This window comes from Dipodomys spectabilis, unplaced genomic scaffold, assembly GCF_019054845.1.
Source record: "Dipodomys spectabilis isolate Male_0828 unplaced genomic scaffold, ASM1905484v1 ptg000147l, whole genome shotgun sequence".
Lineage (NCBI taxonomy): Eukaryota > Metazoa > Chordata > Mammalia > Rodentia > Heteromyidae > Dipodomys > Dipodomys spectabilis.
In genome coordinates, this window is record NW_024870824.1 from 8,329,952 (window position 1) to 8,350,213 (window position 20,262).

Here is a 20,262-nt window from a genome sequence, read left to right on the forward strand (position 1 = left end):
ATGGCGCACAACAAAATCATTATTTTTACACTCAAAACTGGGAGGAAACGACCAAGCCTTGTGTAATAAAAAAAAACGAGGAACAGGTAATGTTGAAAACACTCATGAAAGGATGACCATCAAAAAAGGATCTAACTTAAAAGGAAAAATATGAGTTTTTGTCTTTCAAGAAAATTGAAACGCATGGTATGTAGAAACAAAAGCTTGCACTTAAAGGTATCTCTGGGCAATACGCAGTTTTGCAAGAAAACCTCCAGGTGCCGCTGTTGGCCAGAGAGAAGAGACGCATTCTCAGTTCCGCAGGAGTCCAGCCAGTGCCTTTCTGCTTTTTCCGACACAACTTGGAACACAGTCGCTGCTCTTGTGCATCTTCAGAGCATCTTGAACAAGCAAGTTCTGCTTCAAATCACAAGTTATCTATTTTTTTTTTTAAAAAGAAACATTTCCCAGATAAATCTTGAAAAGAAGCCTCCTGGAGAGTCCAAGAAATGCAGAGAAACACCAGAGGAATGGAAACCATAAAAAGCCAGGTACTGTTTCTCTTCCTGCTGTCTTTGTTCTATGAAGCCATCTCTGAACCAATCCGATACTCTATTCCAGAGGAGCTGGGCAAGGGCTCCCAGGTAGGGAACCTAGCCAAGGATCTAGGGCTCAGTATCCAGGAGCTGCCAGCTTGCAAACTTCGAGTCAGTGCAGAGGATTATTTCCATGTCAGTGCAGAAAATGGGGAGTTGTTAGTGAGTGGCCGGATAGATAGAGAGGAGATTTGTGGGAGAAAGTCGGACTGTGCATTGGAATTTGAATCAGTCACTGAAAACCCAATGAATATTTTCCATGTCATTGTTGCAGTCCAAGATATTAATGATAATGCACCGTATTTTGCTGCAAAAGGCATTGAATTAGAAATCTGTGAGTCAGCCATACCAGGGGTAAAATTTCCTTTGGATTCTGCACAGGATGCAGATGTAGAAAGTAACTCACTGAAGTTATACACCATCAGCCCCAATCAGCACTTCAGTCTTTCAACAAAGGAAAGTCCAGACGGAAGTAAATACCCAGAATTACAGCTGGAAAAACTTCTGGACAGGGAACGTCAGAGTTCCCATCGCCTAATCCTGACTGCCATTGATGGTGGGGACCCACCTCTGAGTAGCACCACCCAGATCTGGATCAAAGTCACTGATGCCAATGATAATGCTCCCGTGTTCAGCCAGGACATATACAAAGTTAGACTCCAAGAAAACATGCCCCTGGGGACCTCTATCCTGAGGGTATTGGCCACAGACCAGGATGAGGGTGCCAATGCAGAGATCACCTACACCTTTCTTAATGTCCCTGCAAGTACTAGCCTCATCTTCAATCTAAATCCCCATACTGGTGATATCACAACGAATGGGACCTTGGATTTTGAAGAAAGAAATAGATACTTGCTTGGTGTAGAAGCCAAGGATGGAGGGGTGCACACAGCCCACTGTAATGTTCAGATTGAAATTGTTGATGAGAACGACAATGCCCCAGAGGTGACATTCATGTCCTTTTCTAACCAAATTCCAGAGGACTCAAATCCTGGAACTGTAGTAGCTCTGATTAAAGTAAAAGACAAGGATTGGGGGGAAAATGGTCTAGTCACATGTTATATTCAGGAAGAAGTTACTTTTAAGTTGGAACCCACCTCCAAGAATTATTACAAGCTCATGATTGACAAAACTCTAAATCGAGAAGAGACCCCAATGTATAACGTTACCATCACTGCCACTGACAAGGGCAAACCGCCGCTTTCCACCGAGACATCCATTACACTACACATCACAGATGTCAACGACAATGCACCTGTTTTCCACCAAGCCTCCTACGTGGTCCACGTGGCTGAGAACAACCCTCCTGGAGTCTCTATCGCCCAAGTCAGCGCCTCCGACCCAGACCTGGGGCCCAATGGCCAAGTGTCCTACTCCATCCTGGCCAGCGACCTGGAGCCAAGCGCGCTGTCGTCCTACGTGTCGGTGAGCGCGCACAGCGGGGTGGTGTTCGCCCAGCGCGCCTTCGACCACGAGCAGCTGCGCTCCTTCCAGCTCACTGTGCAGGCGCGCGACCAGGGCTCGCCCCCGCTGCGCGCCAACGCCAGCCTGCGCGTGCTGGTGGGAGACCGCAACGACAACGCGCCGCGGGTGCTCTACCCCGCGCTGGAGCCCGATGGCTCGGCGCTCTTCGACATGGTGCCGCGCGCCGCCGAGCCCGGTTACCTGGTCACCAAGGTGGTGGCGGTGGACGCCGACTCTGGACACAATGCCTGGCTGTCCTACCACGTGCTGCAGGCCAGCGATCCCGGCCTCTTCAGCCTGGGGCTGCGCACCGGCGAGGTCCGCACCGCTCGCGTCCTGGGGGACAGGGATGCGGCCCGCCAGCGCCTGGTGGTGGCTGTGCGCGATGGTGGACAGCCGCCCCTCTCGGCCACAGTCACTCTACACCTCATCTTCGCAGATAGCCTGCAAGAAGTGTTGCCAGACCTGCGCGATGACCCTTCGCCCTCGGACCCTCAGACAGAACTACAGTTTTACCTGGTGGTGGCCTTGGCCTTGATCTCTGTACTCTTTCTTCTCGCTGTGATTCTGGCCATCGCCCTGCGTCTGAAGCACTCCTCTGGTCCAGCTGCCTGGGGCTGCTTTCAGCCTGCTCTCAACTCCAAGTCTGGCCCTGGGGTTCTCTCCAGTTACAGTGCGGGAACCTTGCCCTATTCCTACAACGTGTGTGTTGCCTCACAATCAGCCAAGACGGAGTTTAATTTTCTCAACGTGTCCTCGGCCCCCGAAGTGGCTCCCGCTCAGGACCTCCTCTGTGATGATTCTTCTATGGCTGTAAACGTCAATAATGAAGATCTTAAACTCTCGTATGATGCGTCTTTTTCCTCTCAGGTAAATTTTCCCAGAACTATTTGAATACTGTATTTTTTGCACAACCATGCATCATGAATGTTGGTCATTAGGTTTTTTTGTTCTTCATTATTTGTTTTTCAACGGAGCATCATGAATGTTGGTCATTGGTGGTGGTGGTTGTTGTTGTTGTTCTGGTTTCATGGTTCTAGTGGTGGTATTTAGTGGAGTAGTGTGTATTGGTTGTAAGGAAATGGACGTCTTGGTCATCTTTGAAACTACCTAGCAGCTAATTTTCTCTTTGACGTTGGTATTTATGTATGGTTGGCAAATCTTGCTAGAGAGAGAGAGAGAGATGTATTTTCTTGGATGTCAACACAGTGCTTCTTCAGCAGTTAGCTGTGGTCCTTAGTTGATGTATTAGACAATTTTTTTCAAGTAACTTTATGTGTATTCTTTCTTAATGTATTTACACTTTTTCTGCACAAGGTAAAGTTTGATTGTTTTCATCAATTATCTTCTTTGTTGGAACAACATTTGCTGCAATGTATTTTGTTTAACACAACCCTCCAATAACTATACCCCTTCTCAATTATTTGCCATATAAGAAGTAGCAAAGACTCTCACAACTTACATAAGAATCCTTAACTTTAGATCAATATTATCCCCACTCATAATTACATTCAAGAATATAATTTCTTTGGCATTCTTTTGACATTTTTGTTTTCACTAGTGCTTACAAATATAACAAATACATTTTTAAAATTCCATATTATATTGCCTTAGTTTGTTTTCTGAAGTGAGTCAAATCTAAAAATGCTTTGCTAGTGTTCTATACATGATGAAACTTATTTCCAAAATATCCCCAATCCCAGCAACAAGAGAATCTTCTAAAGACAGTGAAATGTGCTTTAAATTACTCTTTCAACAGCTCCTTATGTTTCAGTCATCTTACATGCAAATTGTTAAGTGAGGAATAATGTAAGAACTGGTGGACTACTGATTTATCTCAGGTTTTCTCAGAATACTCAAATATGGGGCTGGGAAGGTGGCTCAGTGGTAGAACGCTTGCCTTGCATGCATGTGGCCCTGGGTTTGATTCCTTACACCACATAGGCAAAAAGAAAAAAAAATGGAAGTGGCACTGTGGCTCAAGTGGTAGAGAGCTAGCCTTGAGCTGAAGATCTGAGGCACAGAGCCCAGGCCCAAAGTTCAGGCCCCATGACCGGACCCCCACACACACAAAAAAAAAGGAAAAAAAAGAATACTCAAATATGCTATGAATGAAGTAATACAAACCCTGAGAAACAAAGGTTACATGGTTTCCTTCATTTGTGGTAGCTAGAATGTGTCTATGAATCTGTAAGTAAATATAGTAGGTAGTAGGCAAGCAGTTACAAATGAATTAACTGAAGTATAATAGACTCTATGAGGAACTCAATAGTAAAATTCTTTTTTTTTTTTGGTCGGTTGTGGGGCTTGAACTCTGGGCTTGTACAGTTTTCTAGTGGTTTATTGGAGTCTCTCGGACTTTCCTGCCCAGGCTGGCTTTGAACCACGATCCTCAGAACTCAGCCCCCTGAGTAGCTCGGATTACAGGTGTGAGCCACCTGGCTCAAATAGTAAATTCTTTAGAAAGACTAAGTAAGTCAAAGCCCAACAACATAATCATAAGCATCAGGAAGTGTATAGTTGCCAGAGGGACATGGGGCCAAGTGGAGAGGGGTAGATAAAGGAAGGATGGAAGAAATGAGACAATGCAATCAAGAGTTCATTGTATACACCAAAAAATTAAGAAAAATTGAGGGGTGGGTGGAAGGGGGTGAAGATGTTGCAGAGATAGCACAGACCAAGATGCATAGTATTCGTAAAGTGCTTTGTTAAATGGCAAAAATTCAATACATAACCTATAAAATTACAAAAATTTAGGGGAGGGGTGGGTTGGAAGGGATGAGTGAAAATGTTCAAAGGAGTGGCATTGACCAAGACACATGCTATTCATAAAGTGGCAAAATTTGAATATATTCTACAAAATAAAGAAAATGGAGTGGAGGGGTGGCATGGATGGTTGGATGGATGAGAATTTTCCAAGGGGTGGCATTGATCAAGACATGTATACATAGATTGCATTGTTGAGTGGAAACTCCTTTGTATACATTAAAGTTAATAAAAATAATAATTAAACATACAAGCAAAAATCAAAACATAAAATAAGAAAACTATTCTACTCTATGAAGCTTGCAATAATGCATACTCAACAAATAAAGAGTACTTTGTTGTTTCTAAAATAAAAGAGCTGGTAGAATGTTAAGTAGCAAGGCACTTGAGCAGACTTGGTTCAAACCCAGTACCTCCAAAAATGAAAAACATTTTTAAGAGCACTTGCTTAGCAACCACAGACTCTGAGTTACAACTCTGATACTCCCAAAAAGAAAATAAATTGAAAACTAAAATTAGAAATGATGGTAAAACAACACATATTGATCATGGTAAATTACAAACACTGGATTCTTTACAGTGTGTCAGGGTAATGTTTCTACCTTCTAAATGATTTATTTTGATATCAAAGCTTTTACAGATTGTATGAGAATATGCATTTCTATTGATAATTTGTTCATTAAATTCTGAAAAAAAAATTGCTGAATTCTGACTATATTTCAGTTACTGATGTACCAGTTAAGAAAACACAGTGAACAAGAGATTCACAGACATTGTTTAGAGCCTAGAATCTCCAATCTGCAAAGCAAGTTCTCTCAAATTTAAAACTTTTTCTAAACCCCATTTGCATAGGGGTAGGACTAACTCTTGAGCACCAGCTAATTCCTTGAAAAGAAATTGAAACATAGTCCCACATTTCAAGGGTCACCTCTGATGAGGACTCTTGTTTCTGCATAGATCAGCTAAAGCTGAACTTCCAACTTCCATGCCACTGTCTGTTACAAATCTCTTTCCTTTGCCCTTCAAGTTCAACCCTATTCTTAGCAAGAAATACAGTGTACTGAAAATGAACTTTGGGGATGGTAGCATTCACAACCTTTTAAAAAGTAGAAAACATGCTTTACTCAAAACCCACCAGGTTATATCTCTGAGAAAACAACTGAATTTATAACATAGGAAGGTTTGGATCATTTCTTTGCAAATTAAACAACAGAAATTTCATTTTCATTCTCCTTGCAAGAAAAGAATATAAAAGGATACTTCATCGCCAAGAATAAATTGCAATAACAGGTTAGGGCTCTGAGTGTCGCTGTTCACCACTCAGGGGGAAAAGACAACCAGAAATGTAATCAGAGCAAGATTTCCGCAGCACAAAGCACCGGTTCTGGAGCCTTTGGAAAGCATCTCTGGGACCTGCGATTGCTCCCGCATTCAAGCGTGAAAGCATCTCATCTTGGAAAACACGAATCTAATGCTCCTCGAGCCTCCACAGAGAACATCCAAGCTCAGGCTATTTCGCAGCGGGGCTGTCATGGCGGCTCCTTATCCATCAGCCTGCAACCGACTAGTTTGGCTCTGCTTTCTCCTGGGAGCCCTGTGGGAAATCGGGGCAGAGCAGATCCGCTACACTGTGCCAGAGGAGCTGGAAGAGGGCTCTGCGGTGGGCAACATCGCCAAAGACCTGGGTCTGGAGCCCCGGAAGCTGGCGGAGCGCCGAGTCCGCATCGTGTCCAGAGGTAAGACTCAGCTCTTTGCTCTGAACCCGCTCAGTGGCAGCTTGGTTACCGCGGGCAGGATAGACCGGGAGGAGCTCTGTGACAGATCCGCAAACTGTGTGGCTAACTTAGAGATTCTCCTAGAAGACAAAGTGAAGATTTTTGGAATAGAAGTGGAAATAATCGATATTAATGATAATTCGCCCAGCTTTGGAACAGAGCAGAGGGAAATAAAAATTGTTGAAAATGAAAATCCCGGTACAAGATTTCCACTCCCTGAAGCTTTTGATCCGGATATAGGGGTGAATTCCCTGCAGGGTTACCAGCTCAGCTCGAATGCTCACTTCTCTCTGGACGTGCAAAGCGGGGCTGATGGGATCAAGTATCCGGAGCTGGTGCTAGAACGAGCCCTCGATCGTGAGGAAGAGGCGGTTCACCACCTGGTTCTCACTGCCTATGATGGAGGCGACCCAATTCGCTCCAGCACTGCCAGGATTCACATAACACTCATGGACACCAATGATAATGCTCCAGTGTTCACTCAACCGGAGTACCACGTGAATGTTCAGGAGAATCTGCCCGTGGGCACTCAGCTGCTCACCATAAAAGCCACTGATCCAGATGAAGGGTCCAATGGAGAAGTGACATATTCTTTCCGGAAAGCAAGAGACAAAGTAGCTCAGCTGTTCCAGTTGAATGCTGTCAGTGGGGACATAACACTTTTAGGGGATCTGGATTATGAGGAGTCTGGATTCTACAACATCGATGTAGAAGCCCACGATGGACCTGGTCTTCGAGCCAGAAGTAAGGTGCTAGTGACAGTTCTGGATGTAAATGACAATGCTCCGGAAGTCACAGTTACATCTCTCACCAGCTCTATCCAAGAGACTTCTTCCCCAGGTACGGTAATTGCTCTTTTCAATGTGCATGACAGTGACTCAGGAGAGAATGGTCTTGTCACTTGTTCTATTCCCGATAATCTTCCATTTAGGCTTGAGAAGACCTATGGGAATTATTACCGATTGTTGATACACAGCACTCTAGACAGAGAGGAAGTCTCAGAATATGACATCATGGTAACTGCCACTGACCAGGGAGCACCTCCACTGTCTACAGAGGTCCATATTTCATTGCAAGTGATGGACATCAATGACAACCCACCCACCTTCACTCATGCCACCTATTCTGCCTACATTCCAGAGAATAACCCTCGAGGAGCTTCTATCTTGTGTATGACAGCCCAGGACCCTGACAGCGGTGAGAATGCCCAAGTAACCTACTCTCTGACAGAGGACACCATCCAAGGGGCACCTCTGTCCTCCTACATCTCCATCAACTCCAACACGGGTGTCCTGTATGCACTTCGTTCCTTTGATTATGAGCAGTTCCAAGACTTGCAGCTGCTAGTGATCGCCAGGGACGGTGGAAACCCTCCACTCAGCAGCAATGTGTCGCTGAGCCTGTTTGTGCTGGACCAGAATGATAACACACCTGAGATCCTCTACCCCACCTTCCCCACCGATGGTTCCACAGGTGTAGAGCTGACACCTCGCTCTGCAGAGCCCGGATACCTGGTCACCAAGGTGGTGGCAGTAGACAGAGACTCAGGACAGAATGCCTGGCTGTCCTACCGCCTGCTCAAGGCTAGCGAGCCAGGACTCTTCACGGTGGGGCTGCACACAGGTGAGGTGCGCACAGCCAGGGCCCTTGTGGACAGAGATGCGCTCAAGCAGAGCCTGGTGGTGGCTGTGCAGGACCATGGTCAGCCCCCACTCTCGGCCACTGTCACACTCACCATTGCGGTGGCTGACAGCATCCCTGATGTTCTGGCAGATTTGAGCAGCATCAGCACTCCCACTGACGCAGACCATCCAGCCCTCACACTGTACCTGGTGGTGGCAGTGGCGGTGGTCTCTTGTGTCTTCCTTGCTTTTGTCATCGTGCTGCTGGCACTTAGGCTGCGGCGCTGGCACACAGCTCGTCTGCTTCAAACAGCACATAGTGGCTTGGCAGGCTTGCCTGCTTCACACTTCATGGGTGTGGATGGGGTGCAAGCTTTCCTGCAGACCTATTCCCATGAGGTGTCACTGACGGCGGATTCAGGGAAGAGTCACCTGATCTTCCCTCAGCCCAACTATGCAGACACGCTCATCAGCCAGGAGAGCTGTGCGAAAAGCGAGCCTCTCCTGATACCTCAGGATTTACCTCAGTCACAGGGAGACCCCAGTCATCTTCAGGTACGTTATCTACAGTTCTATACATATATCTTATACAGGGAAACATAGAACTTTGTAAATGCCTTCAGTTTTATAATATAGGACATAGCAAATAAGAGCACCTCTTTATTAACGTGTTGTTGCTCTAAAGGACGTGAATCAGTAATGATTACTAAATTTTACCACACAAAAAGTTATTTGCTAATTCATAGGGTTTTTTTTTTACTTTCTGTTTTATGATACTGATTAAATTCAGGAATACTGGGCTTACAAGGCAAGCACCCTACCACTGAGACCCCACCCCTGGCTCCTCTTATTACTTATCCTTGCTTGTCTTTGTTCAGTTATAGTTATAGCAGGAATTTCTTAATTTTATACCTTAAAGACACTCACTTTCTGTGTGTGTGTGTGTGTATATACACATGTATATATATATATATATATACATGTGAGAGAAGCAAAAAGTGAGCATGTGTGTGTGTTTGTGTGTGGTGTGTGTGTGTGTGTGTTTGGGCTTGAATTCAGGGCCTGAGGCTCTTGATCAGATATTTTCGCTCAAGAATGATTCTCTACCTCTTGAGCCAAACTTTCAGTTCTGGCTTTTGGTTGGTTAATTGGAGATAAGAATCTTGTGGCTTTATCTGCTTGACTAGCTTCAAACTTTGAACCTTAGATCTCATCCTCTTGAGTAGGCATGAACCAATGGTTTCTGATTCTATTGACTTTTTTTTTTTTTTTTTTCTTTTTGGGTCTGGTCATGGGGCCCGAACTCTGGGCCTGGGCGGACTCAGCTCTTCAGCTCAAGGCTAGCACTCTACCACTTGAGCCACAGCGCCACTTCCAACTTTTTTCTTAGGTGGTGCTGAGGAATCGAACCCAGGGCCTCAGGCATGCAAGGCAAGCGCTCTACCACTGAGCCACCTTCCCAGCCCCTCTATTGACTTTTTAAAATGCCCTTTTGTATATGCATTACTGAAGGGGTAGATTATACCTGTAAAATAGATGGAACTTGTGTAGAGTATGTTCATATTTCTTGTTTTCACCCCACTGTTTTGCTTGACTTTTACTTTTCTGTCTTCAAAAAAAGTATTTCCAATATAACTATACAGTAATAACTTATGGTTAGTGAGAAATATCTAACTTTTAGGTATAGAAAGTTAATATTTGCTCAATGAACTGGTACACTTTCTTTTTATTGTTTTTATAAAGCTGTTATACAGAGACGTTAACATTTTTGTTCTGGGACTGGAGCTCAGGCCATGGGCACTATCCTTCAGCTCTTCTGCTCAAGGATAGTGTTCTATTGCTTTGAACCACAGACCCACTTGTGATTCTCTGGACTTTTCTTCTCAGTGTAGCTTTGAACTGAGATCCTAAGATTCCAAGCTTCTCAGTAGCTAGGATTACAGGTGTGAGTCACCAGCCTCTGGCAAGTTTACCATTTCATTGGCCAGGTGATTATTACATTTCTTTTTGGGGAGTGTCAACCCTTTACTTCATTATCTAAGCATTTCTCATTTTTGAGCCAAAGTCTTAGTATTTACCCCATGCTGGCTTCAAATTCACCATCCTCCTCATGCCTCAGTCTCCCAAGTGCTAGGATTAGGAACATATTCCACAATACCTAGCTCAAATGTTTCGTTATTGCTGATCTGATCATAGTGACTTTCTATGATTCCTTTTGTTTCTTCCTATGATTATCAAAATATTTTCCTATTGTTTTCACTCATATTTATAGTAGATTGAAGGAGTGATTCTAACAATTTCTACATGGTCTATCATAGCATTAACCTTGAGTCCCATGTTTATTTAAAAAAAAAAACTTCTTGAGGCTTGTTGTTGCTGTTCATCAAGTAAACTTGCTCTAAGGCTTGAGTAACCTGGTTTCTGGAATTATGTGATTCATGGTACTTCCTAAATTATCATCATCTCTCCCTATTGGTATGGCTACACATTGTTCTTGGCTCTGTGTGTCACTATGTGGCCCTTGAATGACCAGGTAAGGGATAAATTATTTTATCTCTAAGGGATATGAAATACCTTTGTTTCTGCAAATAGGTCTGTGAGTTAATTAAAACTCCTGAATGTGTATGACTATACATATTAGTAGCAATGATAGCAGAATGTGGCTTAATCAATTGAAGAGGGAGATCTGTTAAGTCCTACATAGTTTTGCATGGATGGGAAGTTGTGGTGCAATACAGAGTGCATGGGATAGAACGCAATTAGAAATCGTAGGGAGAAGTAATAACAGGTGGGTAATGACAGAGAGCTTATATCTGAGGACTTATTATTGAAGATACTAATGTCCTGAAATTTTCTGTTAACCCTAAAATGTGTCAAATACATTCATATTCTCAACAGCAAGAATATATCAGAATCAGCAAGGTACATGTATTAAAACCTAAATGAGAAAGATGCAAATTTATATCACATCAGAAAATACATTTTCACTTCAGTGACCACTGGATTTCTTTTAGAAAACTAGTTTATATCTATATGATGGAATAACTACGACCAATATGAATAATTTACATATTTGTTTGATATGAGCTAAACTGAATAGTCCCGAGCACTGAAAATGTGTGTACATGCTTAATGAGAACATGAAGGTGCAGAATGTATGTGTATGGTTACATTTGTAAATAAGGAAATAACATAAGAATATGCTTGCTATACAAAACTTATCTTTGAAAGTATACAAAAGGTTCATCACACTCATTTCTGTTAGGATAGATGCATTACATGATAAATAGATAACTATATACCATTTGCACCTCTTATCAATATCAACATATTGCCTACTTTTAAAAGAAAACACAATGTAAAAAGAAAACTTCAAAAGTTCACGATCCATTGGTGCAGTTTCCTGATAAACGCTCTAGGCGTCGCTGTAGGTCAAAAGAAAAGAGAGAGCTTATTCTGAGAAGCATTTGAGAAACTCCAGAGTAACTTCCTGCCTCAGACCAATCACGCAGAAGAGACCCGTACACCTTTCACATATAGAAAACAGACGCGAGACAGGGACCTCCCCGGAATTCTGCCATCCACGGAGGATAATTCCTCTAGCCGCAAAGGAGCAGAGCAACGCCGGAAGAAGACAGAGGATGTGGCCAAGCGCGGGAAGAAGCAGCTGGGCACTGTGGCTGCAGGTACCCTTGCCCTTCCTTCTGTCTTTGTTCTGCCGGGCTCTCCCGGACCCGATCCGCTACTCCATTCCGGAGGAGCTGGCTCAGAACTCGCTGGTGGGAAACCTCGCCAAGGACCTGGAGCTGGGTGAGGACTTGGCGCCCCGGAAGCTGAGAGTTAGTGCTGAGAAGGAATACTTCACTGTTAACCCAGAGAGCGGGGATTTACTTGTAAGTGACAGAATAGACAGAGAGCAGATTTGCGGGAAGCAGCTTCTGTGTACTCTGGATTTCGATATTATCGCTGAAAACCCATTAAATATTTTCCATGTAGCAGTAGTCATTCAGGATATAAATGACAATACTCCAATATTCAAACAGAATAAGAGTGATTTAAAAATTGGAGAATCCACCAAGCCGGGTAAAACATTTCCACTGGAACCAGCTGTGGATTCAGACTCTGGTGCTAACTCGCTGCAGAAATACCACCTTAATAACAACGAGTACTTTGATGTGGCAGAAAAACAGGCTCCAGATGGGCATAAATATCCAGAGTTGATTCTGAAACAATCTCTAGACAGAGAAGAACATAATTTTCACCAATTGGTCCTCACAGCTATGGATGGAGGGGTTCCACCTCAAACTGGCACCACCGAGATTCGAATCCAAGTCACTGATGCCAATGATAACCCTCCAGTATTCAGCCAGGATGTGTACAAAGTCACCTTGAGAGAGAATGTGCCCCCAGGCTTCTCAGTGCTGCAAGTGAAGGCCACCGACAAAGATGAGGGCATCAATGCGGAAATCACCTACTCCTTTCATAGTGTGGATGAACAAGTGAAACAGCTTTTCAACTTAGATGAAAGAACAGGAGAAATCAAGACTGAGGGTAATCTGGATTTTGAAACTGCTCATCGTTACTCTATAGGTATAGAAGCAAAAGATCCTGGCGATCTAGCATCTCATTGCAGTATCCAAGTCGACATTCTGGACGAGAACGACTGCGCACCTGAAGTGATTGTGACTTCAGTGTTTACTCCTCTACCAGAAGATTCGCCACCAGGAACAGTAGTCGCCTTGATCAAAACGAGAGACAGGGACTCTGGAGAAAACGGAGAAGTGAACTGCCAAGTCTTGGGAAATGCACAGTTTACATTGAAATCTTCCTCCAACAACTATTACAAACTAATGACAGCCCGGCCTCTAGACAGGGAGGAGATACCAGAATACAACATCACCATTGCAGCCACTGACAGGGGCAAACCGCCCCTCTCCTCCAGCATAACCCTCACTCTGGATGTATCTGACATCAACGACAATGCACCTGTTTTCCACCAGGCCTCCTACGTGGTCCACGTGGCTGAGAACAACCCTCCCGGAGCTTCCATCGCCCAAGTCAGCGCCTCCGACCCAGACCTGGGGCCCAATGGCCAAGTGTCCTACTCCATCCTGGCCAGCGACCTGGAGCCAGGCGCGCTGTCGTCCTACGTGTCGGTGAGCGCGCACAGCGGGGTGGTGTTCGCCCAGCGCGCCTTCGACCACGAGCAGCTGCGCTCCTTCCAGCTCACTGTGCAGGCGCGCGACCAGGGCTCGCCCCCGCTGCGCGCCAACGCCAGCCTGCGCGTGCTGGTGGGCGACCGCAACGACAACGCGCCGCGCGTGCTCTACCCCGCGCTGGAGCCCGACGGTTCGGCGCTCTTCGACATGGTGCCGCGCGCCGCCGAGCCCGGTTACCTGGTCACCAAGGTGGTGGCGGTGGACGCCGACTCTGGACACAATGCCTGGCTGTCCTACCACGTGCTGCAGGCCAGCGATCCCGGCCTCTTCAGCCTGGGGCTGCGCACCGGCGAGGTCCGCACCGCTCGCGTCCTGGGGGACAGGGATGCGGCCCGCCAGCGCCTGGTGGTGGCTGTGCGCGATGGTGGACAGCCGCCCCTCTCGGCCACAGCCACTCTACACCTCATCTTCGCAGATAGCCTGCAAGAAGTGTTGCCAGACCTGCGTGATGACCCTTCGCCCTCGGACCCTCAGACAGAACTACAGTTTTACCTGGTGGTGGCCTTGGCCTTGATCTCTGTACTCTTTCTTCTCGCTGTGATTCTGGCCATCGCCCTGCGTCTGAAGCACTCCTCTGGTCCCTGGGGCTGCTTTCAGCCTGCTCTCAACTCCAAGTCTGGCCCTGGGGTTCTCTCCAGTTACAGTGCGGGAACCTTGCCCTATTCCTACAACGTGTGTGTTGCCTCACAATCAGCCAAGACGGAGTTTAATTTTCTCAACGTGTCCCCGGCCCCCGAATTGGCTCCCGCTCAGGACCTCCTCTGTGATGATTCTTCTATGGCTGTAGACGTCAATAATGAAGATCTTAAACTCTCATATGATGCGTCTTTTTCCTCTCAGGTAAGTTTTCCCAGAACTATTTGAATACTGTATTTTTTGCACAACCATGCATCATGAATGTTGGTCATTGGGTTTTTTGTTCTTCATTATTTGTTTTTCAACCGAGCATCATGAATGTTGGTCATTGGTGGTGGTGGTTGTTGTTGTTGTTCTGGTTTCATGGTTCTAGTGGTGGTATTTAGTATAGTAAGGTGTATGGGTTGGAAGGAAATGGACGTCTTGGTCGTGTACTCATCTTTTTTATCTTTTTTAATTTTTATTTTTTATTGTGAAAATACTGTATAGAGGGATTACAATTACATGGGCAAGACATTGAGTGCATTTCTTATCAAGCATTGATGAGTGCATTTCTTATCAAGCATTGTAGCCTCCTCCTTTGTTTTCCCTTCCCATCCCTTCCCATCCTACCCCTGCCCCCCACCCAATCCTCGCCCTCTCCCATACCTAGCAGCGAATTTTCCCTTTGACGTTGGTATTTATGTCTGGTTGGCAAATCCTGCTAGAGAGAGAGAGATGTATTTTCTTGGATGTAAACACAGTGCTCCTTCAGCAGTTAGCTGTGGTCCTTAGTTGATGTATTAGACAATTTTTTTTCAAATAACTTTATGCATATTCTTCCTAAATGTATTTACACTTTTTCTGCACAAAAAGTGTGTTTTCATCAATTATCTTCTTTATTGGAACTACATTTGCTGCAATGTACAACCATCCAATAACTATACCCCTTCTCAATTATTTGCCTTACAAGAAGTACCAAATATTGTCACAACTTACATAGGAATTCCTAACTTTAGATCAATATTATCCCCACTCATAATTACATTCAAGAATAAAATTTCTTTGGCATTCTTTTGACATTTTTGTGTTCAGTAGTGGTTACAAATATAACAAATACATTTTTAAAATTCCATATTTTATTGCCTTTGTTTGGCTTCTGAAATGAGTCAAATCTAAAAATGCTTTGCTAGTGTTCTATATGTGAAACTCATTTCCAAAATATTCCCCAATTCCAGCAGCAAGTGAATCTTCTAAAGATGTGCTTTAATTTACTCTTTCAACAGCTCCTTATGTTTCAGTCATCTTACATGCTAATTAAGTGAAAAAAAACAAAGAACTGGTGGTCCAGATTTTCTCAGAATACTGAAATATGCTATGAATGAAGTAAGACAGACGCTGAGAAACAAAGGTTACATGGTTCCTTTCATTTGTGGTAGCTAGAATGTGTCTATGAATCTGTAAGTAAACACAGTAGGTAGTGGGCAAACAAATTAACTGAAGTATAACAGAGTCTATGAAGAACTCAAATAGTAAAATTCTTTAGAATGACTAAGTAGGGGCTGGGAAAGTGGCTCAGTGATAGAGCACTTGCCTTGCACCCATGAGGCCCTGGGTTCAGTTCCTCAGCACCACATAAGCAGAAAAAAAAAAGCCAGAAGTGGCGCTATGGCTCAAGTGGTGGAGTGCTAGCCTTCAGCTGAAGAACTGAGTGACAGTGCCCAGGCCCAGAGTTCAGGCCCCAAGACCAGACCCCCCCCAAAAAAGAAAGACTAAGTAAATCAAAGCCCAACAACACAATCATAAGCATCAGGAAATGTACAGTTACCAGAGGGACATGGGGCCAAGTGGAGAGAGGTAGATAAAGGAAGGAGGGAAGAATTGAGACAATGCAGTCAAGAGTTCATTGTATACACCAAAAAATTAAGAAAAATTGAGGGGTGGGAGGAAGGGGGTGAAGATGTTGAAGAGCTGTCACAGACCAAGATGCATAGTATTCATAAAGTGCTTTGTTAAATGGCAAAAAGTTCAATATATGTCCTATAAAATTAAGAAAATTAAGGGGAGAGGTAGTTTAGAAGGGATGGGTGAGAATGTTCAAAGGGGTGGAAGTGATCAAGACACATAGTATTCATAAAGGTTGTTAGTGGCAAAATTTCAATATATTCTATAAAATTAAGAAAATTGAGTGGAGCCGTGGCATGGATGGTTGGATGGATGAGAATGTTCAAAAGGGGTGGTATTGATCAAGACGTGACTTCATAGACTGCATTGTTGAACGGAAACTCCTTTGTACAAAGATAATTAAAATAATATTTAAACATAAACCAAAAATCAAAACATAAAACAAGAAAACTGTTCTATTCTATGAAGCTTGCAATAATGCATACACAAAAAATAAAACAGTTCCTTTTACTTATTGTTTCTAAAACAAAAGGCTGGTAGAATGTCAAGTGGCAAGGCACTTGAGCACACACTTAGTTCAAACCCAGTACCTCCAAAAGAAAAAAAACGTTATTAGAGCACTTGCTTAGCAACCACAGACTCTGAGATACAACTCTGATACTACCAAAAAGCAAATAAATTGAAAACTAATAGTAGAAATAATGGTAAAATAATTCATATTGGTTATGATAAATTACAACCACTGGATTCTTTACAGTGGGTCAAGATAATGTTTCTATCTTCTAAATAATTTATTTTGATATCAAAGATTTTACATATTGTATGAGAATACGCATTTGCATTGTGAATTTGTTCATTAAATTCTGAAAAAAATTGCTGAATTCTGACTATGAAAGTTACTGTTGCAGCAGTTAAGGAAACACGGTGAACAAGAGAGTCACAGGCATAGTTTGGAGCCTAGAATCTCCAATCTACAAAGCTAATGAGCAAGTTCTCCTCTCAAATTTAAAACCTTTTCTTTACCCCATTTGCATAGGGGTAAGACTATCTCTTGAACAACAGCTAATTCCTTGAAAAGAAATTGAAACATAGTCCCACATTCCAAGGGTCACCTCTGATGAGGACACTTGTTTCTGCATAGATCAGCTAAAGCTGAACTTCCAACTTCCATGCCACTGTCTGTTACAAATCTCTTTCCTTTACCCTTCAAGACCAACCCTATTCTTAGCAAGAAATATAGTATACTGAAAATGAAGTTTGGGGATGGTAGCATTCACAACCTTTTAAAAAGTAGAAAACATGCTTTACTCAAAACCCACCAGGTTATATCTCTGAGAAAACAACTGAATTTATAACATAGAAAGGTTTGGATCATTTCTTTGCAAATTAAACAACAGAAATTTCATTTTCATTCTCCTTGGAAGAAAAGAGTATAAAAGGATACTTCATCGCCAAGAATAAATTGCAATAACAGGTTAGGGCTCTGAGTGTCGCTGTTCACCACTCAGGGGGAAAAGACAACCAGAAATGTAATCAGAGCAAGATTTCCGCAGCACAAAGCACCGGTTCTGGAGCCTTTGGAAAGCATCTCTGGGACCTGCGATTGCTCCCGCATTCAAGCGTGAAAGCATTTTATCTTGGAAAACACGGATCTAATGCTCCTCGGGCCTCCACAGAGAACATCCAAGCTCAGGCTATTTGGCAGCGGGGCTGTCATGGCGGCTCCTTATCCATCAGCCTGCAACCGACTAGTTTGGCTCTGCGTTCTCCTGGGAGCCCTGTGGGAAATCGGGGCAGAGCAGATCCGCTACACTGTGCCAGAGGAGCTGGAAGAGGGCTCTGCGGTGGGTAACATCGCCAAAGACCTGGGTCTGGAGCCCCGGAAGCTGGCGGAGCGCGGAGTCCGCATCGTGTCCAGAGGTAAGACTCAGCTCTTTGCTCTGAACCCGCTCAGTGGCAGCTTGGTTACCGCGGGCAGGATAGACCGGGAGGAGCTCTGTGACAGATCCGCAAACTGTGTGGCTAACTTAGAGATTCTCCTAGAAGACAAAGTGAAGATTTTTGGAATAGAAGTGGAAATAATCGATATTAATGATAACTCGCCCAGCTTTGGAACAGAGCAGAGGGAAATAAAAATTGTTGAAATTGAAAATCCCGGTACAAGATTTCCGCTCCCTGAAGCTTTTGATCCGGATATAGGGGTGAATTCCCTGCAGGGTTACCAGCTCAGCTCGAATGCTCACTTCTCTCTGGACGTGCTAAGTGGGGCTGATGGGATCAAGTATCCGGAGTTGGTGCTAGAACGAGCCCTCGATCGTGAGGAAGAGGCGGTTCACCACTTGGTTCTCACTGCCTATGATGGAGGCGACCCAATTCGCTCCAGCACTGCCAGGATTCACATAACACTCATAGACACCAATGATAATGCTCCAGTGTTCACTCAACCGGAGTACCACGTGAATGTTCAGGAGAATCTGCCCGTGGGCACTCAGCTGCTCACCATAAAAGCCACTGATCCAGATGAAGGGTCCAATGGAGAAGTGACGTATTCTTTCCGGAAAGCAAGAGACAAAGTAGCTCAGCTGTTCCAGTTGAATGCTGTCAGTGGGGACATAACAGTTTTAGGGGATCTGGATTATGAGGAGTCTGGATTCTACAACATCGATGTAGAAGCCCACGATGGACCTGGTCTTCGAGCCAGAAGTAAGGTGCTAGTGACAGTTCTGGATGTAAATGACAATGCTCCGGAAGTCACAGTTACATCTCTCACCAGCTCTATCCAAGAGACTTCTTCCCCAGGTACGGTAATTGCTCTTTTCAATGTGCATGACAGTGACTCAGGAGAGAATGGTCTTGTCACTTGTTCTATTCCCGATAATCTTCCATTTAGGCTTGAGAAGACCTATGGGAATTATTACCGATTGTTGATACACAGCACTCTAGACAGAGAGGAAGTCTCAGAATATGACATCATGGTAACTGCCACTGACCAGGGAGCACCTCCACTGTCTACAGAGGTCCATATTTCATTGCAAGTGATGGACATCAATGACAACCCACCCACCTTCACTCATGCCACCTATTCTGCCTACATTCCAGAGAATAACCCTCGAGGAGCTTCTATCTTGTGTATGACAGCCCAGGACCCTGACAGCGGTGAGAATGCCCAAGTAACCTACTCTCTGACAGAGGACACCATCCAAGGGGCACCTCTGTCCTCCTACATCTCCATCAACTCCAACACGGGTGTCCTGTATGCACTTCGTTCCTTTGATTATGAGCAGTTCCAAGACTTGCAGCTGCTAGTGATCGCCAGGGACGGTGGAAACCCTCCACTCAGCAGCAATGTGTCGCTGAGCCTGTTTGTGCTGGACCAGAATGATAACACACCTGAGATCCTCTACCCCACCTTCCCCACCGATGGTTCCACAGGTGTAGAGCTGACACCTCGCTCTGCAGAGCCCGGATACCTGGTCACCAAGGTGGTGGCAGTAGACAGAGACTCAGGACAGAATGCCTGGCTGTCCTACCGCCTGCTCAAGGCCAGCGAGCCAGGACTCTTCACGGTGGGGCTGCACACAGGTGAGGTGCGCACAGCAAGAGCCCTTGTGGACAGAGATGCGCTCAAGCAGAGCCTGGTGGTGTCTGTGCAGGACCATGGCCAGCCCCCTCTCTCAGCCACTGTCACACTCACCATTGCGGTGGCTGACAGCATCCCTGATGTTCTGGCAGATTTGAGCAGCATCAGCACTCCCACTGACGCAGACCATCCAGCCCTCACACTGTACCTGGTGGTGGCAGTGGCGGTGGTCTCTTGTGTCTTCCTTGCTTTTGTCATCGTGCTGCTGGCACTTAGGCTGCGGCGTTGGCACACAGCTCGTCTGCTTCAAACAGCACATAGTGGCTTGGCAGGCTTGCCTGCTTCACACTTCATGGGTGTGGATGGGGTGCAAGCTTTCCTGCAGACCTATTCCCATGAGGTGTCACTGACGGCGGATTCAGGGAAGAGTCACCTGATCTTCCTTCAGCCCAACTATGCAGACACGCTCATCAGCCAGGAGAGCTGTGCGAAAAGCGAGCCTCTCCTGATACCTCAGGATTTACCTCAGTCACAGGGAGACCCCAGTCATCTTCAGGTACGTTATCTACAGTTCTATACATATATCTTATACAGGGAAACATAGAACTTTGTAAATGCCTTCAGTTTTATAAGATAGGATATGTCAAATAAGAGCACCTCTTTATTAACATGTTGTTGCTCTAAAGGGGTTGAATCAGTAATGATTACTAAAACTTACCACACAAAAAGTTATTTGCTAAT

General features: G+C 44.7%; 4 protein-coding genes across 5 annotated transcripts in view; all 4 read left to right on the forward strand.

Annotated features, from left to right (window-relative positions):
* LOC122118086 (protocadherin gamma-C5) overlaps window positions 1-20,262 on the forward strand; it is a 195,133-nt gene that overhangs the window by 5,164 nt on the left and 169,707 nt on the right. Inside the window, exon 1 of one of the 2 annotated variants that reach the window (XM_042691950.1) lies at window positions 17,657-20,077. The exons of the other annotated variant lie outside the window; for it this stretch is intronic. Within the exon in view, the coding sequence (XP_042547884.1) occupies window positions 17,657-20,077 (2,421 nt within the window). Of the gene's footprint in view, window positions 1-17,656; window positions 20,078-20,262 lie in introns of those variants that run through there. 2 annotated transcript variants of the gene reach the window in all.
* LOC122118014 (protocadherin gamma-B1-like) lies at window positions 489-2,933 on the forward strand. Its single transcript, XM_042691868.1, has one exon. It carries the CDS (start codon window positions 489-491, stop codon window positions 2,931-2,933), a length of 2,445 nt encoding a protein of 814 aa, XP_042547802.1.
* On the forward strand, window positions 6,337-8,805 carry LOC122118015 (protocadherin gamma-A4-like). The gene has a single exon (XM_042691870.1). It carries the CDS (start codon window positions 6,337-6,339, stop codon window positions 8,803-8,805), a length of 2,469 nt encoding a protein of 822 aa, XP_042547804.1.
* LOC122118016 (protocadherin gamma-B2-like) lies at window positions 11,844-15,388 on the forward strand. The gene is made up of 2 exons (XM_042691871.1): window positions 11,844-14,261; window positions 15,323-15,388. The coding sequence occupies exons 1-2, from the start codon at window positions 11,844-11,846 to the stop codon at window positions 15,359-15,361; spliced, it is 2,457 nt and encodes an 818-aa protein (XP_042547805.1). The 3' UTR covers window positions 15,362-15,388.

Coding starts and splice junctions, on each gene's coding strand:
- LOC122118014 (XM_042691868.1), top strand. CDS start 489: ATGCAGAGAAACACCAGAGGAATGGAAACCATAAAAAGCCAGGTACTG.
- LOC122118015 (XM_042691870.1), top strand. CDS start 6,337: ATGGCGGCTCCTTATCCATCAGCCTGCAACCGACTAGTTTGGCTCTGC.
- LOC122118016 (XM_042691871.1), top strand. CDS start 11,844: ATGTGGCCAAGCGCGGGAAGAAGCAGCTGGGCACTGTGGCTGCAGGTA. Junction 14,262..15,322: donor ATGCGTCTTTTTCCTCTCAG/GTAAGTTTTCCC, acceptor CTCTTTCAACAG/CTCCTTATGTTTCAGTCATC.